This window comes from Lytechinus variegatus, chromosome 2 (genome assembly GCF_018143015.1).
Source record: "Lytechinus variegatus isolate NC3 chromosome 2, Lvar_3.0, whole genome shotgun sequence".
NCBI classification, from domain to species: Eukaryota; Metazoa; Echinodermata; class Echinoidea; order Temnopleuroida; family Toxopneustidae; genus Lytechinus; species Lytechinus variegatus.
The window spans coordinates 69,051,092-69,069,659 of record NC_054741.1 but is presented as its reverse complement, the minus strand read 5'-3'; the positions used below and the strand labels follow the sequence as shown (position 1 = coordinate 69,069,659).

Sequence of the window (18,568 nt, the reverse complement as noted above, 5' to 3'; positions counted from 1 at the left end):
TGGTATCAAATGGTTTTTCTCTGATTCTAAAAATAATTGTAGGCTGTTAGAGAAGAATTATTGTCAAAAATAATTGTTTGTAGTGACAGTATAAAAACAGAATGGTGATTGTTTTTTCTTCTTCTTCAAAAACTTACAATTTACCAAAACTGTATATGCTGATATTTCCAAAACAGTTTTTTTTTGCTCTTTCATCATCAAATTGGCAAAAGTTCAATCACAGATTTATATTAGAACACTAAAAAATAATGCACAAAATTGTACTTCCGTAAATGAAGTATATATTCATTACAATACATATACATGGAAATATTGGCCTATACAGTATTTACCAAAGGTAATTCAAATGTTTTTCTTCCAACTTCATGAGTGTCTTGTTATGATTGTAGAAAATTGTATTTTGAAAACTTCATTCTACTTGCAGATATTTTAACTTAATACCAAAATTCAGAGATTTTAAGCATTTTCCAGCTTTTAGTATGTTTGTATATATTTTTGTATCTTCTTTGCTTGCCTTTGCATGAATGTGCATCTATTTGTGCTGTTATTAAGTTTGAAGTAAGCTATGTGAACAGTTGGTATATTTACAGTGAAGGCAAATCATTGGTTGTATAACAGAGCCGTAAAATAATGAAGCATCAATCATGGTATAAAGTTTATGTTCATACTGATCAAATGAATGAATTATCATTTTTAATCTAATGATTTCCCTTCAATTTTGTTTGTATTGTATGAAAAATATATCTTTTGCATTGATGAGAAGATAAATGCCTTCCACATCCACAGAACGGTATTACAGAACATTATGTTATTCAGATCACATTTGTTTCCCTAATCAAAGTTTGCATGAATATCCAAGCTTGGCAGCATCAATTCCTATGTGGGTGGTATGTGCACATGTAGCCATATACACTGACATTATTGTCTGTGTTGATCCTGAACAAAGGGAACCAGCAGTAGTAAGGAATAAATACTTTCATGTCATACTCATATAGTGGTTATTAACACCTCATTCTACATGGCAATACTATACATCTGCATACACGTTTTAAGGGACCAAACTTGTTCTCAAAATGGCAAATCAATTTGTTTTCTACAATGAAACTTATGCATTTCTCTGTCATTTGCAGTCAATCTTTTGTTGTAATGATAGCTTTGTCAGATAAAGAACTTTTTGATATGGATGAATAATGTATCAAAAAACATTTCATTATTGTGCAAGAATGAGATGGATCTGATCCCTGCAAAATGGCATGTTATCATTTGAAGTTGCACTCATTGATTTCTTTTGTTTTAAATATAACTTTGTCAGATGAGACATTCTAAATGTAGAATACTTGTTTATCAAACCTTGTTACCATGTAACAATGAGATGGAGCTGGATATTGGAAATGATATATTATCATTTGAAGTGGAAGGATTTTTTTTTTAATCCAAAAAAATATGGATAAAAAATTTAATGAAATTAGTTTTTCTTCCAGTTTGCTTTGAATCAAGACGTCAGGGCCCGTTTTAAAGAGATTGATTCAATCAATCACAACTATGGACGGCCAGCAACATCAACATCTATTATGCATGTTTGTTCAAATATTTTCTAACTGTGATGCATATTTCAGGCATTCTTTGTTTTCTTGAAAATTCACTGTGCTTCTCTTTGTTTACAAAGGACATTGTGCAAATTTCCTATAAAAAAATATACTGATGGATTTCCATAGCATTACGATTGATTGGATCAGTGGTAACTCTTTGTAAGACGGGATCCTGATCTGTATCAATCAGTTTGTATAACTGATCTTTTACTTGTTTGATGTATCTGTTGTTCAATATTCCTGTATTTGCTTTTAGAAGTCATATTGTTCAATTTCAAACATGCAAAAACAATCCTCGAGGGTGATTGTTCACAAAGTGTTGAGTCTGACTATCAGTAAAAGTTACATGTAGGCTTATGTGCCAATGTGCACATTATATTCAACAGTAATCTCATTGGTTAGAAGGGTGCATCTCATGAGCTTGTGAAACACCCCCTAGTCAATTATGTTCCATTTTCTGGTACTTGTGTGATTATAAACCTGTACCCAGAAAGTTCTAATTTCAACAAGATAAACAAATAAAATGAATTTCAAATATGATTGTATTTGAAATTACACTTTCTAATGGCTGCAGATCGCATATTTTTTACATTCAGTTGTATGTTATAGGGATCCGTGGATACAATTCAAGAATTTCACCCTGGCATTATACTCTGCCTCTAACTTTAATAAACAGATATGTGTGTGCTGTTTCCTCAATATACATTGGACAGAATATATTTCCATGAATCCAGTATATTTGGATTGTATTCGTCTTTTTACAGTTCATATGAAATGACTGCTTTGGTTTAGGAGTCAGTTGATTATTTCAGTTACCTTATATTGTTTAGGATTTAAAAAACTTGAAATTAACATGATCCGAGATGAAAATTATGATATCATTGTCACTATGACTTCATCAGTGTATATATGAAATTGTATTCTGGATGATAAACATTGGCAAAAATAATGGGAAATAGGAATATGAATATCAAAGATAGAGGAAGAAAAGTCACTTCACATTTTGTATTCAAATTTTTAATCTATTTGCACAATTAATGTGAATATTCACTCCTGAAGTTGATTCCATATTTAGTCTATACGCACAATCTGAGTATTTTTTTTTAATTTGATGCATATTTAATTTGCTGTTTCTTTCAAATGTTTGAATAGATTAAATAGTAATTGCTCTCATGTAACAATATGTGATCTGCACAATTAAAAATTTTTGTATTTGAAAAATATTGAATTCAGTGCTATTTACATTGTAGAAAGATGCTATAGACGATTCAATTTTTGTGTTAAGTATGAGAAAATTGTTATGTAAATTATGTATACAATGGATTTAAAAACAGTAGTTCTGAAATTCATATTCATTCTGCACAATTGATGAATTTTGTATTTGAAAAGCTGAATGTGGGTATAAATAGTAAATACAATGTAACATTTAAATTGGCAAGACTACTTTGAAAGGAATGGACATGTGGCTTGCTAATGCTCACGGAGTGTTGTTTCATATAACTGTTAGTTATACATGACTGGTGGCCATATTTTGGTACCAAATCAATTTTTTTTTTTTATTTCCCTACCGCTAATGTTGAAATTGTTAAAGCAAAAAAGTTTACAATTAAACATTTTTTTATCAGGGTTACAGGAAATTCACTCCCACTATGGTGAAACAGGACAAAACGTATACAGTATCTCATTAAGCCCAAGCATAGGTCACATATATAACCCACAAACGGCTTTATGAAACACCTATCCAGTTTCCAATAACTGAATAAGCATGTATGCAATAAGTATCACTGCAAGCCTAAATTACCTCTACATTACAAAGCTGCTCTACTAGTGTTTTCAGGGTTTTTTTGTTTTGAGGGGATTTTTTTTATCAAAGTGATAAAAAATCCCTTCTCATGGCGAAACTTTTTTTATATTAACCTTGTGCTATTCATTTTGAGAAAATATGCATCTTATTTAATGATTGTTACAAATTTAACAACTACTCAATGGATTTTTACTTTTTATCTGTAAAGTATGCACTAGAAGCTATGGAATCAAAGAATTAATTTATACAAAAGTGAGTTGTATGGATAAGCAATATGTACACTTGTACAGCACAGTGCACCATTGGGCCAGTTTGAATGAAAATTAGAACAGTAATGCATATGAGCATGTTTGAGGCATCAGCCAGTTGTCAATTTGTTTTTTATGGATGAGCATGTATTTGGTACATGGTTTGCTTGTGCTTCAACTAATAAATGTGTATTTAATGTCTTTCCAATAGCAGTCTCTTTGTGTATGTCTTTTTCTGTTCTTTCCATCAAATTGATTAGTTCATTTTGTAATGCAACATGGGACTCTTCACAATCAAAATGAAATCTGTTCAATTGACAGAATTGTGGGGTACATGCAGCTGTATGTGAATAGCAATTTGTGTCAGTGATTACGTTTACACAAAGAATCGAATGCAACTTATAGGGGTGGGCAGGAGCTGCAATAGTGCAGATGGGTGTTTTATGAAGCCATTTGTAAGTCAAAGAGTTGACTTTAAGAATGACTGGTGAACCCTTCTTACGCGCTAAATAATCATTTCATGGGGAACATAATTTACAAGAAAGGATCACCAGTGACCAGTTGTTTATAGTTGCTCTTGACTTACGAACAGCTTTACGAAACAGCCTCCAGGGTCCCGTTGCATAAAACTTTTGCCAGACTTATTTTTGCCAGTTTTTCTACGGCAAAAACCTTAGTTTTTTGCCAGAGTTTCAAATTCGGTCTTAATTTCATGGCAAAAAAAACTCTGGCAGTTTTATGCAATGGAAAACTCCGGCAATTTTTTTTTGCCGTAGTTTCCTGATTTTTGGCCGTAAAAAACTCCGGCAAGTTTTATGCAACAACGACGCCCAAGTATCTCAATCTCACTCAGTATCCTTGCTTTTCACTCCCTTACTTGCCACTCTCTCCCCTTTAATTTCTTTACCCCATTATTCTCTCTCTTTGACTAACATCTCTCTTCCCTTCCTTTCTTATAGTCAACTCTCCCTCTAATTTCCCTTCATTCTAATCCTCACACTCCCCTCTCAAATTTTCCCTTCCCATCACTCCCTCTTTCTTTTCCTTGCAATTAATTAACCATCCCCTACCCCCTTCTCTCTCTCAATCCTCCATCGCACTCTTGTTTGGTTCAGAATAAGTTCAATGGTTTTTGTCTACAGTATCGTACTCATCTCATTTCTTCATTGTGTCTACCTGTACCATCAGTCCCTAGCAAAGGGGAGTCAAAAAGGTATTTTCCAAACGCTGTTTGGCCTTGTTCAAATTGCCTGGGTCAAACCACATCGCTCATTATTATCCAGATGCTTCTACTTTTTCATTAATTCAGGGGCATTAGACAATGGTTGATTTCAAGTTCGGTGTTGACAATTCGGTGATGGTGTTATGCTAATTTTCACATCAACAAAGCACCAAATTTCACTTAATGTTAAAAATGATGTGCTGTCAATGCAATTTGCATAATTGTTAACTCACATTTGTTATACTGCTTCCAACACATGAACCAACACCCAACTTGAAATTTTTTTACCATATCAGGGTCATTGTTTAATAAAGACTTGTTACAATAACCAATGCACAATTTCTATATCAGCATAAAAATTGATTTCAGATTTTAACTTTATTGCAGACATGTTATTGTAATTGTTTTTATAAAACAAGCTCCAGGTTTGATTGGTATGGGTACTAGGTGGAGTTCTACAAAGCTCGTAATAATTTATGCTGACTGGGGACCTTTTCTTTGTCGGTTACAGAAGCATATATCCAAGAACACACCACCTGCTGTTTGTAAATGCATTTGAGCAGCTTTACCAAACAGGTCACAAGCCCAGGTATGATTCACAAGAACAAGCCTCTCAAACATTGACAATCAACCAAGGACAGACAAATAGGACCAATCAATTATTTATGTTACAAGTGCAGTGTATTTTTTTATAACATATTACATAATAGTTATTCACAATACAAGATGGAAGTCTGCAAAGTTGCAACGTTTTCTTCTTTTGTGTACATGTTGCCATGGTTTCGCATAAGGCAGCATTCTAATCGAAGAGACCGAATCCCATGTCGTCATCTGATTCTTCCTCACTCTCCTCCTTCTTCTCTTCCTTCTTTTCTTCCTCTGCTGCTGCGCCTCCACCAGCAGCAGCACCGCCAGCACCACTAGCAGCAACGGCTCCTCCTCCAGAAGGCATCGATGCCAACTTAGATTTGCCTGGGTTGAAATTTGCATGAGAACAAAAGTAATGCATTAACATTCTGTTAAATACACCAATCTGTATTAATGGATACTAATGTGTGGCAAAACAACTAACACAATAAGAATAGCTTTGTTATGTACTTGTACCTTTGGCAACATCAAAATTTTAGAAGGTACACTAAAACAAAACTATAGTAGTTATATCAAGGGTTAATCAAGAATGGTTATCACTGTTTCAGTTCAATCTCAATTTCATGATGATTTGAACTGTATTTCAGAGATAGGGAGTTGAATTTTAACTTTACCGACTCACAATGATCACAGGCTCAGAGCTCTCCCATTATGTACCCATAAATTTGAAATCAATTTAGAAGTGTGCTACTTTTAACTGGCCAAACCACCACAGGTTTGATGTATTCATTCTTTATGTTGTCAAATCAGTCCACACTTTCAGAAACAAAAAAGCTAATCAGAGACAATCAGCCGAAAGATGGTTGATTTTGAATCATCATTAAATGTGACTGCAACATGTTAAAGTGCAATAAAAAAAATTATAGAACTTCATCGAAGTTTGATGTACATGTTATATCCATCTAATTCATGACAAAAATATGTGAGTGTGATCTACAAAGAAGTTAAATATGTCTGAGAAAAAAAAAGATTTCAGCAATACAAAATTCAAGATCTTGTGCATATTTTAATAATTTAAAGGAAAACCCATCTATTAAGGGCATTCATTTAATAAAGGGCTACTGGAGACCACCGACCGGTGGACTTATAAAGATGTTCTAAAATACACATTTCATTCAAATGGGAGACAATTATGATGGCAGCTAAGACAGGATTAACTGTACATGACCTGAACATACATGTATTCCTCAGCCTTTTCCAACATATCAACAATTTAATGCAGACCTCATCTAAGTAAATGTAGTCGCTCTTAATAGTATACCTCATAGCTTAATTCAACAAAGAATTTGGATGGAGGGGGAGGGGGTCTGTTCCTAAGTGTACTGCACAGAGAAAGGTGTGTAAATTTACAAACAGAAAAACTAACCCTCCTCGATTAGATCCTTCACTTTCTTTCCCTCAAGCTCCTTCATTACAATACCAAGCTTGTCCTCGTCAATCTCAACTCCGACGCTTGAGAGAACCTTCTTCACATCTCCAGATGAAGGATTGGCTTTGCCGCCAAGGGCGAGTAGGAGGTATGCGGCCACGTAACGCATTCTGCACAACAGAAAACAAATATCTGTATTATAAGCCATATCATATGCACAGAATTCTCACACTTAGAATACATTTTCAAAATTCCGGAACTTTGAACTGCAGAAAAATTGTGAATTTTAAAGGTCAAGTCCAACTCAGAAAAATGTTGATTTGAATCAAAAGAGAAAAATCAGACAAGCACAAGGCTGAAAATCAGATGTAAAATAAGAAAGTTATAACATATTGAAATTTCACTTATTTTTCATAAAATAGTTCTATGCACAATTTAGTCACATGCAAATGTTCGATGGCGTCCCTTACTCACTATTTCTTTTGTTTTTCATTGTTTGAATCATATTTAAATTTTTACAAATTAGATAATTAGGACCAACTTGAATGGACCATAAAATTTTAAACAATGGTAAGTCCACATGTTCAGGGAGAAATAAAACTATGCTTCACAGGACGAGAAAATACGAATATTTCATATAAAAAATACAAAAGATATGTGATGTCATCAGTTCCTTCATTTGCATACCAACCGGTAGGTGCATGTTACTGTTTTGTGAAATTAAGCAAAACTTAAAAATGTCATAAATTTCTTAGTTTACATCCGATTCTGATGAATTTTCAGCATTATGCTTGTTGGATTTTTCTCTTTTTATTCAACTTTTTGTTGGGGTGGACTTGTCCTTTAAGATTGAACAATCCAAACATAGAAAACTATGCATTAGTGCAAATGCTCAGATTTAAAATAATCTAAATGCCATGAATCCAAGTTACTAGCTTTTATAATCAACAATTGCAGAGGTGCCCTTCTCAACCTTTTATTTAAACTAGATGGGTTCCCATACAAATTCACGAATTGCCTCTTGAGTTCTTTATTTAGGACTTATGTACACTTACCCTATCGATACTATGAGTGCTAAGTTTGGAGAACATTGAAGAGTAACAATTATGAATAAACACCCTTATTCAATGAATATTCCTCAGTAAAAATACACAGGCAAAATAGAATGATTCATAATCTGAAAGTGTACACAGTAGTGACTGTACATTTGACTGAAAAGTTTACATGTCGGTCCTTCAAACCACATTCTCAGATTAATTAAACAGACTAATCACAGAGTGTCAGCCGAAAGATGGTGTTGAAATATTATATCATCATGGAATGTGGAGTGAGGATCCTCAATGGATGCTTTGATCATAGATGGAATTTTTAAAGCAAATACTACCTTTGACTTTTAACAAAGATCATGTTGGTACCTGAACATGGTAGGGTAAGTCATAGTTTAGAATTGTACTTTTAAAAGTTTGAAAAGTTTCAGCACAAAATTGTAAATTAATTCCACCTGGCCTGGTTGCAATACATAACATCCACAGCATTGTGACTAATGGCAACTAGAGGTCATTGTACTGTTGGGAAAGCACAGGCCTTGTGCACATTCACGTCTCTCCACCTCTCTCTGTTCAGACATCCTCACCAACTAAATTTTTTCAATTTTTTTTTTTTTAAAGCTAGACCCTATCTACAATATCACTGATTCTGAATTACAATTTTCCCAAATTTTATGCTTATAAATACAGGATGGAAATTCAATTTCAATGACAATTTTTTTTTCACAAACCTAGGTTTAAAAAAAAAAGTTTTACACATTCAGAAAAGACCCACTTCTACGTCTGATGTTAGGCCCAACAAACATTCTCCCACATGCACATCAAGTGCCATACATCAATTAACGAGTAAATGTTTTTCATAATCAAAGAATTGTGCAATGCCAATGTGCACCAAAAAGTGTGTCCTCAATCACATTCAATGCTCAGGTAAACAGCTCAGAACAGGAAGGGCGGGCATCGACTAACGTTAGACTATCATTCAACCCAAGGGCGGATCCTGGATTTTTCGAAAGGGGGGTGGGCACACTTCCGTTTTAACAGCATTTTTAGTTTTTTACATTTAATTGCGCCGTTCTCACGTACAGCACAGCCAGCCCGTGCCATCCCCCCCCTGATTCCACCAGGGGAGAACTAGACCAACTGACATGTTAGATGAGAATCTAGTAACGTTGGAGGTCAACAAAGTTGTTTTTTAATGATCGATACCCGGGGGGGCCACTTACATTGACGAGTGGATACCATGCGCGACCAAAAAAACACGTAAAAAGGATGTCTTTTTCACGATAGGGCACGTTATGTATGTAACGTGATAAGGGTGTCAAAAACACCAAAATAATGAAAAAAGGGTATCTATTTCGCTCGGAAAATTCCGTGTTTAGGGTCGAATTTGCGGGGATGATAAAACAAAATTAATATGTTTTATAAAGGATGTCCTTTTTGCCCCAACACTTCGTGTTTAGAGTCCGATTTGAGCGACGTGTAGAAGGGGTGGGGTCGTACTAAACCAAATAAGGTAAAGCCGACGACCGAAAGACCCGTAACAATAAAACATTCCTGTACTTGTTTAGGGGTTCATTTCAGGGAATATAATTGTCAAGAGTATCGTTTTGTTTCCAATACTTGTGAAGGGTAGGGTTTCACACGCCAATACTTGTAAGGGGTGCTTTTTCAGAACATGGAAATTACGTGTTTAGGGTGCTTTTTGAGACCCCATGGTCGAGCATGGTATCCACTCATGAATGGAAGTGGCCTCCCCCCCCCCCCCCCCCCCCCCCCGGGATCGATATGACATTTGACAATCATGTTTAGCAAAATAGGCTTAATTAATCATTAATGGGCTAGGCCTAATTGGACAAGATGGTACCTGGATAGTCCATTCATAGGAATCAAAAGCAATCAATCACAATCATTTACATTACCAGCACTATTCATTACTCTCATCATTCTCGCCCATTCTATCCCTTCATCATTCAATCCACATTCAGCACGCGGCACATGCCTTGCGATGGTGCAATCTCTGCACTTTGTCTTTATCATGCAGTCACTCTCCAATTTATCTCGTATAAATTCACTATTTTACGGTCACCATTTTCCTTCATGATTTTCGAAATTTGGTATCTAGTGATATAAATGAACTATATATGTGTTACATCTTTTTTTAAATGGTTTATGTGTCTTACTTTTAAGTCTTTTCGACACGAAACGATGTGCACGCCGAACCCAGATGAAACCCTTAGATTAAAGAGACCGTTTGACCGTCGTCCAATATCCAACTCAGCTGGCTCATCAGATCGACGAATTCGAACCAGGCGTGGATACCACTGATTAATCTACTGTATGCAAAATAACCCCCTAAACAAGTTGGCGGACTATTACAAGATCTCGCCAGTGAAGCAAACCGTTTCGGCAGTCGCCACTTTTTTTTTTTTAAATCTCAGTTTGGCATTTTTTTTGGGGGGTTACCTTTTTTATTCTCATGCCTATTATTGCTAACTTAATATTTCTTCTATGCCCCCGGGGAAAAAGCATACCACACGTTTGAAGTAAAAAAGCCGCTCGGAAAAAAAACAGTCAACCCGCGGAACTGACTGTCTTCAAAAACTACTTTAAAAAAAAATCGGTGTCATGATTGCATGCACCGGCCCGCGTCCAAAACTGAAAATAGTGAAACACAGAATTGAATTGGTGCAATAGAAGCAGCAGAGGCGAAACGAGCCAAAAATAATTAGGACAGAAAATTAGATCGGGGCAAAAAATGAAAAATAAATTGAGAGCGAGAAGAGTCCGAGTTTTTACTTATCGAATAATAATGGTCGAACTACTTCTTGAGTCATACGACTTTTATCACACACAGCATGCATGCGAAGCAGCGCATGTGTACGTGTGTGTGTATGTCGCCGATCGAAAGGGCCTTGCTGATACATGTTTGCTGCCATCTATCGAATAACATTTGTTTATTTCTATATTTTTATTAGGGTGCCATAGCTTTTAACCAAAAATATTTGGTATCAAATATCAATAGCGGTCCTATGCATACAAACAACAGAACTATCTATTATGATAAAATTTCAAAAATAAATTCACTTAAGACAAAGTTTTTATTCACCATATCGACCCCAGCCCTCTCGGAGTAGGAGAGTACACAACTTTTTTTTATTATTATTTAAAAATAATAACTCTTAGCTCTTAATAACATATTAAACAAAATGTATGCAAAAAGCCCGGGCGATAAGCAAATATAACAGTATAACCTCATATCAGTGTAACATTATACAATCCTAATATACAAGAAAACGTACTATGGTCATTACAGCCTAACAACTTCGAGCATATTATGAAACTAATAATAAAAAGTCCCACTGATTTTTTTTGGGTTGAAACTTTTATAGTAGAATTTGATGTAAATGATATGTTGATGATTTGTAAATAAAAGCATTTTTTTTTAAAGTCCCACTGAGAGTCGATTGATTTTTTTAATGATTAATTTACTGATTTGATATCTGTATATTAAAATAGGCCTACCTTTTGATTGTATTTCCTTTCATAAATAATAAAAAAAAAAAACAAGGGCACACCTATAGTTACTAATAATGCATGTAGCATTTCCTTTTATTTGAAAGCAAGACAAAAGAGCATTGTAGATTAAATGCTTTGCTCACGGGCACAGGTGCCGCCCGGGGATCGAACCCCGGACTTTCCATGTACAGCCAGGCGCCTTAGACCACTCAGCCACGGCACATGTTTCATGTTTACACGCTATTCGATCACGATATTTATGTTAAAATGAAATTTGTTATTATTATTATTATTCTGAGGATTGGTCACGTCCCCCGGAGGGGGGGGGGGGTCTCGCGGACTCAAATGGTCCTGAGCTAGAAAGTTCAGTGAGTGGTACAACTGCATCTAGCAATAAATTGTACAGATCAATGAATGCACCCATCCATATATAAGCACCTCAAAATTGGACCCTCTATCATGTCTATACGGCACAATCGATGTCAAATTAATTACAAAATTTTGTGAATTGCGTGAATGGCATTAAAATCATGTGAAAAATGTACCCTTAAATTTCTTATAAAATAGCGTATAAGCGGGCGTATATAAGCTTAATTCACAATCCACTCCTAAATGCAAACCTCTTTTTCATGAAAGTAGACGCCGCCATGGCAATTAAAATATTCACTTTTTTTTACACGCCTTATGTATCATGGTACCATCATACCAGTCCATGACGAGAATTCTTATCAATTTGAGTCTTTATGAAAAAGAGTTAGCTAGGCCTCGATCGTTTACTGATGCAATTCGCAGTCCTCAACGTAATGTGTATTGTGGTGGTATATATCCTTTATTTTTTTGCGTTTCATGAATACGAATAAATAACCAAAGCTTGAGATTAAAATTGATAAAACCTTATTGTTCTACCCCCATTTTGGAAGGCCCTCATCCAAAAAAGATATGATTTGCATGCCAGGACATTGGTGTAATTATCTTTTAAATTGTCTCAAATTTTTGAAAGAAACATATAGCACAAACCTTTACATTGGGTAAATTACCGTGAATGATGAAAAATGTAGGCTATTTTGTGGTAGATCAAATCAAATTATTTCAGTATAGAAACAAGCGATATTGCAAGTTTGGGACAATAGGGCCTATTACATGACTGCATGAGGAGGTCCATGATCACACTGAAATAGCTATACAGTTCCCCCCCCCCAAAAAAAAATAGATAAATAAATAAAATGAAATAAATTAAAATCAGATAAATAAAGATAACTAGATAAATATATAAATAAATGAATAAAGAAAGAAAGAAATATATACACATACACCCACCCACCCATACATACATACATATACACACATATTTTTTCAGAAATAAATAATCTTCTTTGATTTGACACCAAATACAAAAAAAACATTTATCGCATGGCAGATGGGAATTCATGTAGGTTTTTAGCATATAAAAGCGATGATGTACGATTGTGATATATAGATATTTACTTAATTACAGTAAAAAGAGTGTAATGCCCCAACACCGCACAAGACACTATCAAACTGGATTTATGTGATTACTTAAATAAAACACCACAAACCATTTTGGTAACTTATGAAAGAAAAAAAAAATCACCTGAAACTTTCCCGGTGGAGCGCGATTCTAGACTTAAATTTGTAGTGGGACGTTCCTGCATGCATGGGGCTTGAGTAATTTTCGACATTGATTTATTCAGACAAAACAATGTCCAGGTGTGACAGGACAGAATACACAGCAAAAACTGCAGTGTTAACCGATGTACATAGAGGACCACACCAGTTATTTTACACCGGTGCTAAATTGGTGGTGTTAGATTTATACCTACAGTACAACACCTATGGTTGTTACATTTACACTGTTTGGTGTTATGTTCAGTCTCTATGGTGTTATTTTAACACCTCAGGGTGTGGTCCTCTATTAGCACCAATTGGTGTCAGTTGACAGTTTTTACAGTGTAGTGTATTATTATAGATCGACGTCTCTCATCCCGCCCAGCACGGCCCCCAATTTCTATACGAGGGAGCGTATACAGCGACCGAGCGAAAAAAGACATAATTATTTAAAATGTTTTATTTTTCATAACAATTATTTCATCTACATGTAACACACATCGGCAGGCGCGCCGGAACACTTTCATTTTTTTTTTTTTTTTGGGGGGGGGGGCAAAATCGCGAAGGAGGGGCACAATATTTTTGACAGTGTGAGATACCGAAGCGATCGAGCGGGAGAGGCTGTGGAACCCCCCCCCCCCACGGTAAGGACTTTGTTTAAAAATGGAGTATAAAAGTTGAATTTCTAAGAGCATTCAAAATAAATTTCTTGAGAATTAAACAGTCTTGGAGGTTTTTTTTTTTGCTCCTTCTGTTTCCTCCCTTCTGACCCAGACTGGTGTTTCTTCACTCAGGGTCACAGTTCCAGCAAATTACGAGCCTTATTGCAAACGAAATTGTTTCAAACCAATGTAAGATGACAAACATGACCGTACGCAGCCGGGGGCCGCCGATCGAGAGGGCAAAATTCACCAAAAGTGTGCACGAAATCCTTTAATTTTATTCTAGAAAATTTTCAAGCTCCCCCATCACAAACCCCCTCGCTTTTAAGTTTATTCGAAAATTTAGGTTTTGCAGCCCCACCCACTCCCGGATTGTTTTTTTTTTAATTTTTGCAAACGTCCATGAATAAGAAAAGCTGGGATGAACCAGAGAACATAGCTGCCATCTCGATGTGATTAGTAACAGGTATTGGGAAGAAGTTTGGGAATCTAAAATACATAAGTGCTATATCATATGAGCTGAAATAGTATCAGACAAAACGCCTTCCAATCATGCCAATGAAAAGGAATAGATGAAAATACGGGGCTGTGAAAATATCTTAAGATTTTTTTTTATAGTAGAGCAGTACTGTAACGCTTATTTTTTTTTCTTTTATATTCTTTATTTAAAATTTTTATTCATATCTCGGATGATATGAGTCCGGTCAAGAAAACACTTTCACAAATGATTTTATTTTTTTCATGTCTACAATATCTCAAGTTGCATTCGAGTGGGATTCACCATTTTCACAAATTATAAATTATAATCCTCTACACATGATTATTCTGCGTGTAATTTTCTGATAACATGTCTATATTGAGTTGAAATGACCTTGGTATGTTCTTTAGGGCACTGACTTGTTAGCACTGTATTAACTCAATTTATATTTAGCTGAAAATGAAATAATTGAAACAAGTTTCTCGAGATGTTATGGTTTCTGTCATTGACAGCTATGACATAGATTCCATATGTTGCTCGAGTAGTGTTCACGCGCGTTTGTGATATCGGGTCCTGTCTGAGCGTTTCTGGGCGACCGCGCGTTTGTCAGACGACACAGCCAGCATCATAGAGTTATAAACCTAATCATTGGTGGACCACTATCAATTTGCCATTCGCTTTTAGTCTGAAATGTATTCATTGAAAGGTTAAACTTTATCACACTGTAATAAGATGGAAAAGGGGCTTGTCAAAGGTATGTTTCACAGAGGTACTGTTCGTCGAAAGACGAGAGGCTTACTATGATAATGTATTTGCCCCGTCAGGGGCAAATCTTTTAAATTTTTGACAATGGAAATGACAATTTTCTGTCAGAAAAGTGCCTTCGTTTGCTTTTGTCCTTAAATAATTTATCATTTTTCTACTTTCAGGGGGGCACATGGGGGGAGACAAAATCTCCTTTAAATTGCCCCAAAAAATTTTATTTGGGGGGGGGCAAGTGCCCCCCCTGCCCCCTCCCCCCCCCCGCTTCCGGCGCCCTTGCACATCGGGGCCCTAGCTATTTCATAGAAAGTTGCGGTTTCAATGGCCAATAAAAACAGTGTCCCATTTCATGAAAAATAGTAACCAAAAATGCACAATTCCTATAACAAATTTACTGTCAGCCAATCATATTGAAGCAGGGGCGGATCCAGCCTTCGCCAATAGGGGGTGGGCGGAATTTTTTTCAGCCATAGTTTCCCCGATCGGCCGCTCGAAGATGATTTTTTGTTTGTTTCTTAGAAGAGGGTATAAGTCACTTCTTAGCTTTATTCTATAAATCAACATAAATATATAATATCATAATCCTTATTTTGTAATGCGAGCGCGAAGGGCGAGCATTTTTTTTTGTATGTATGTTTTCCTAAAATTTGAACATTCTGAAAAAAGATGCGCCTGCAATAATTAATACGAACGCGAAGCGCGAGCAGAAATTTATGATATACGTTTGAACTGATCGGAAAGGTATACAGGCCTACCTGTTAAAGACTTCTTGCAGAGCCATGAAGACGTTTCATATTTCAAAAATCAAATATTATTAATGCGAGCATGCACGAAGCGCGAGCTGAAAAATTTTGACATTTTTACATAAAGAATGGAAAATTTTAATTTTTGTAACCATGAACAGGATAGCTATATAACTAAACAATTGATGCGAGCGCGAAGCGCGAGCGGAAAAAATCTAGTTTTAGACCTAAAACGTGACACTCTTATTGTTTTGTAAATCATGAAAAGGATGAGAGGGGAAAATGTTAATATTCATACCATAAAACTGACATTTTTACAGAGCACTTTAAAAAAATCAATTTGTAAATCACACAAATTAATGAAAGTTCGATTTCCGAGGAGAAACGTGTTTTGTATATTGACTTCCAAACTTGATATTTAAGCTCCATATGTTGAACAAGATGTGTGAATCACTTAACAGGCATTGCGAGCGCGATGCGCGGGCGAAAATTTTATATAGTGACATGAAATATTTTTTTCCAAGTCTTCCTCTCATCTTATTTCATTCACTCGTCTTCCTCCTCTTCTTTTTTCTCTTTTCTTTTCCTTCCTTTTTCTTTCTTTCCCTTTTTTGCTCCGCTAATAGGGGGGGGGGGGGCCTCGGGCCCCCCACCTAGATCCGCCTATATGTTGAAGGATTTCAGTTGCTTTTAACTGCTAATTGCAAATTTTGTTTTTATAAAGCTTTCAGATAAAACAGGCCCCGAAATTTCACTGTTGTCATGGTTGGCGGCAACACTTATAGCAACTTTTTTTTATGAATTGGGGCCCCGATGGGTGTTAGGCACTAGGCCTATGTGGAAATATACATTGTCTGCAACTGCAACAATGTTATTGTAGCCAGTTGTATTTACTATTCAATGGAACCTGGATAGTGGGGGTGGAAGATATGGTCTTCTGATCCTGCATTCAAACTTCTTTCAGTGAATACAAACATAAATGTAAAAAGAAATATATATATATATAACTAACAGAATCACATGATACGTCTTCCCTATATCAACCAAGGCTTTACAAAAAATATTCCTTCCCAGGGGGCAGGGTGAGCGTCACTATACTTGCCCTCCATAGCGAAATACTAAAAAAAAAAGTGACGGTATGTTTCCCCGGTATGTTTTTACTTCTTTTGAAGCAATCATATACCTAAAATCCCGATTCGCGTGAATAATCCCGTATAGCAATTTGAACTACGAAATTCCATCAGCTTACTATATTCAAAGTACATTTTCTTGGCCGAAGAAAAATGTTATCAATATCTCTAATAAACAAACTAAATGATTCTTTTAAACGACTAACTACAGGAGTGACTTCCAATTTTGGAATTGCGAATAGTCTGTAATCTTTTTAGACGAGTTCACCAGACAATTATGTCCAAACAATGAATGAAATTTCTTCCACATTTACATCTATTTCCATTTATTTTGTTCGGTGGAATGCACTGACTTGCCTTTTCCAACGGATGGAACTTTCTCAAATGTCTCAAATACATGTTTTATCTCTATATATTCCATGAAGTAAGACCTTTACTTTTGAAATGTGCCCGGGAAATGTGCAATGTCAATATGCAATGTTTCAAACTGCATGAATATACCTTTCAATATGAGATCTGCATGATAAAAAGGAAATCCTCTAAAACACGTATGTTTGTTATTAAAATGACTTCTTTACCTTTATAATTGTTACAGATTTGTCTCAAGTCTTCTGATTTCAACCATGTTCACTTTCCGTCTACATCATGTAAACACCCATGTTTCTCCCCCCCCCCCCTCCGACCGCAAGCATCTTCAAGATATATACACGATCATAGGTCCATGGATAGACTAACTTACTTAGATCTCATCTAACGTTAGATCTAGCTAGTTACACGGTCATGATCATCTCGGCTTGAATAGAGTGACTATTTATATTCTCGGTCTGTTGATGGAGCATGTTGAATTCTCCACACAATAATTAAAATCATCTTTCGGATTTTTGCATCCCCACGCCACGGCCCTGTCAGCCAGCCCAAGGACGCTCACCCAGCAAACCGGGCGCTCCCCAGCCGAAGCCTACGCTTGTGAGTTGTGAAAATCGTCTCGAGCTCGGGTCAGCTCAGTTCAGTTCAGATTTCAGTCTCTTTATTGGTTGGAAAAGGACAGATCAGAATTATAACATTTGTGTGAGTTGTTTGAACATTTCTAACTATTTATTTCTTGCATTTCTTGATTTCACAAAATATTTTTACATCAATGTATGCAGGTACAACAAGATTCTAACGTTAGATGATATGAGGTAGGCCTAGAGTTAGACCTAGTAGTGACATAACTCAAGACTTTCCATGAAATTTTTTTGCTGCAGCTAGTTTTTTTTTTCTACCTTTAAATGATATTGGAGAAAAAATATTTAAAAAGGAAGCTGACGTCTGAATGTGATGTGCACTTGACTTTGGCTGATGAAGGCATGATGAATTGAAGCCAAATTTGTGTCAGAAGCCTTCCCCTCGTACAAAATTCCTGAGTTATGGTAAAAAAGAAGAAGAAGAAGAAAAAAAAGTTAAGAAAATTAATCACCCGGAAATGGGTAGACACAAACCAACAGTTTGACTATATCGTAAAAGATCTAACTTTCTGATTATGAATCTTTACATACAATTCAATGAATGAATGAATGAAAACATAAGGTATAAAAGAGCTCCTTTTTGTCAGCCGTGTCCTGTCCGACTGGCCCCACCACCTACTGGTTCTGTAACACTCTGCAGTTGGCCTGAGTATTATGTACATTAAAAGTAAAAAATGAGCTCATTTTACCTTTACACACTTTAAATGATACAGCAAAA

At 35.8% G+C, this 18,568-nt stretch overlaps 2 protein-coding genes across 2 annotated transcripts in view; one reads left to right on the top strand and one right to left on the bottom strand.

Annotated features, from left to right (window-relative positions):
• Positions 1-5,525: 5,525 nt before the first annotated feature.
• On the bottom strand, positions 5,526-10,215 carry LOC121408801 (60S acidic ribosomal protein P2-like). Its single transcript, XM_041600445.1, has 3 exons — positions 10,107-10,215; positions 6,878-7,050; positions 5,526-5,835 (listed from the first exon to the last, which is right to left on the bottom strand). The coding sequence occupies exons 2-3, from the start codon at positions 7,047-7,049 to the stop codon at positions 5,663-5,665; spliced, it is 345 nt and encodes a 114-aa protein (XP_041456379.1). The 5' UTR covers position 7,050; positions 10,107-10,215; the 3' UTR covers positions 5,526-5,662.
• A 7,327-nt stretch (positions 10,216-17,542) lies between these two features.
• Positions 17,543-18,568, top strand: part of LOC121408799 (voltage-gated hydrogen channel 1-like) — a 31,206-nt gene continuing 30,180 nt past the window's right edge. Inside the window, exon 1 of the mRNA XM_041600444.1 lies at positions 17,543-17,911. The gene's annotated coding sequence lies outside the window, so the exon portion shown is untranslated. The remainder of the gene's footprint in view (positions 17,912-18,568) is intronic.

Excerpts from the sequence above, each read along its gene's own strand:
- LOC121408801 (XM_041600445.1), bottom strand. The coding sequence starts at position 7,049 with ATGCGTTACGTGGCCGCATACCTCCTACTCGCCCTTGGCGGCAAAGCC. Across the intron at positions 5,836-6,877 it reads GAAGGATCTAATCGAGGAGG|GCAAATCTAAGTTGGCATCG; the intron begins GTTAGTTTTTCT and ends ATTTCAACCCAG.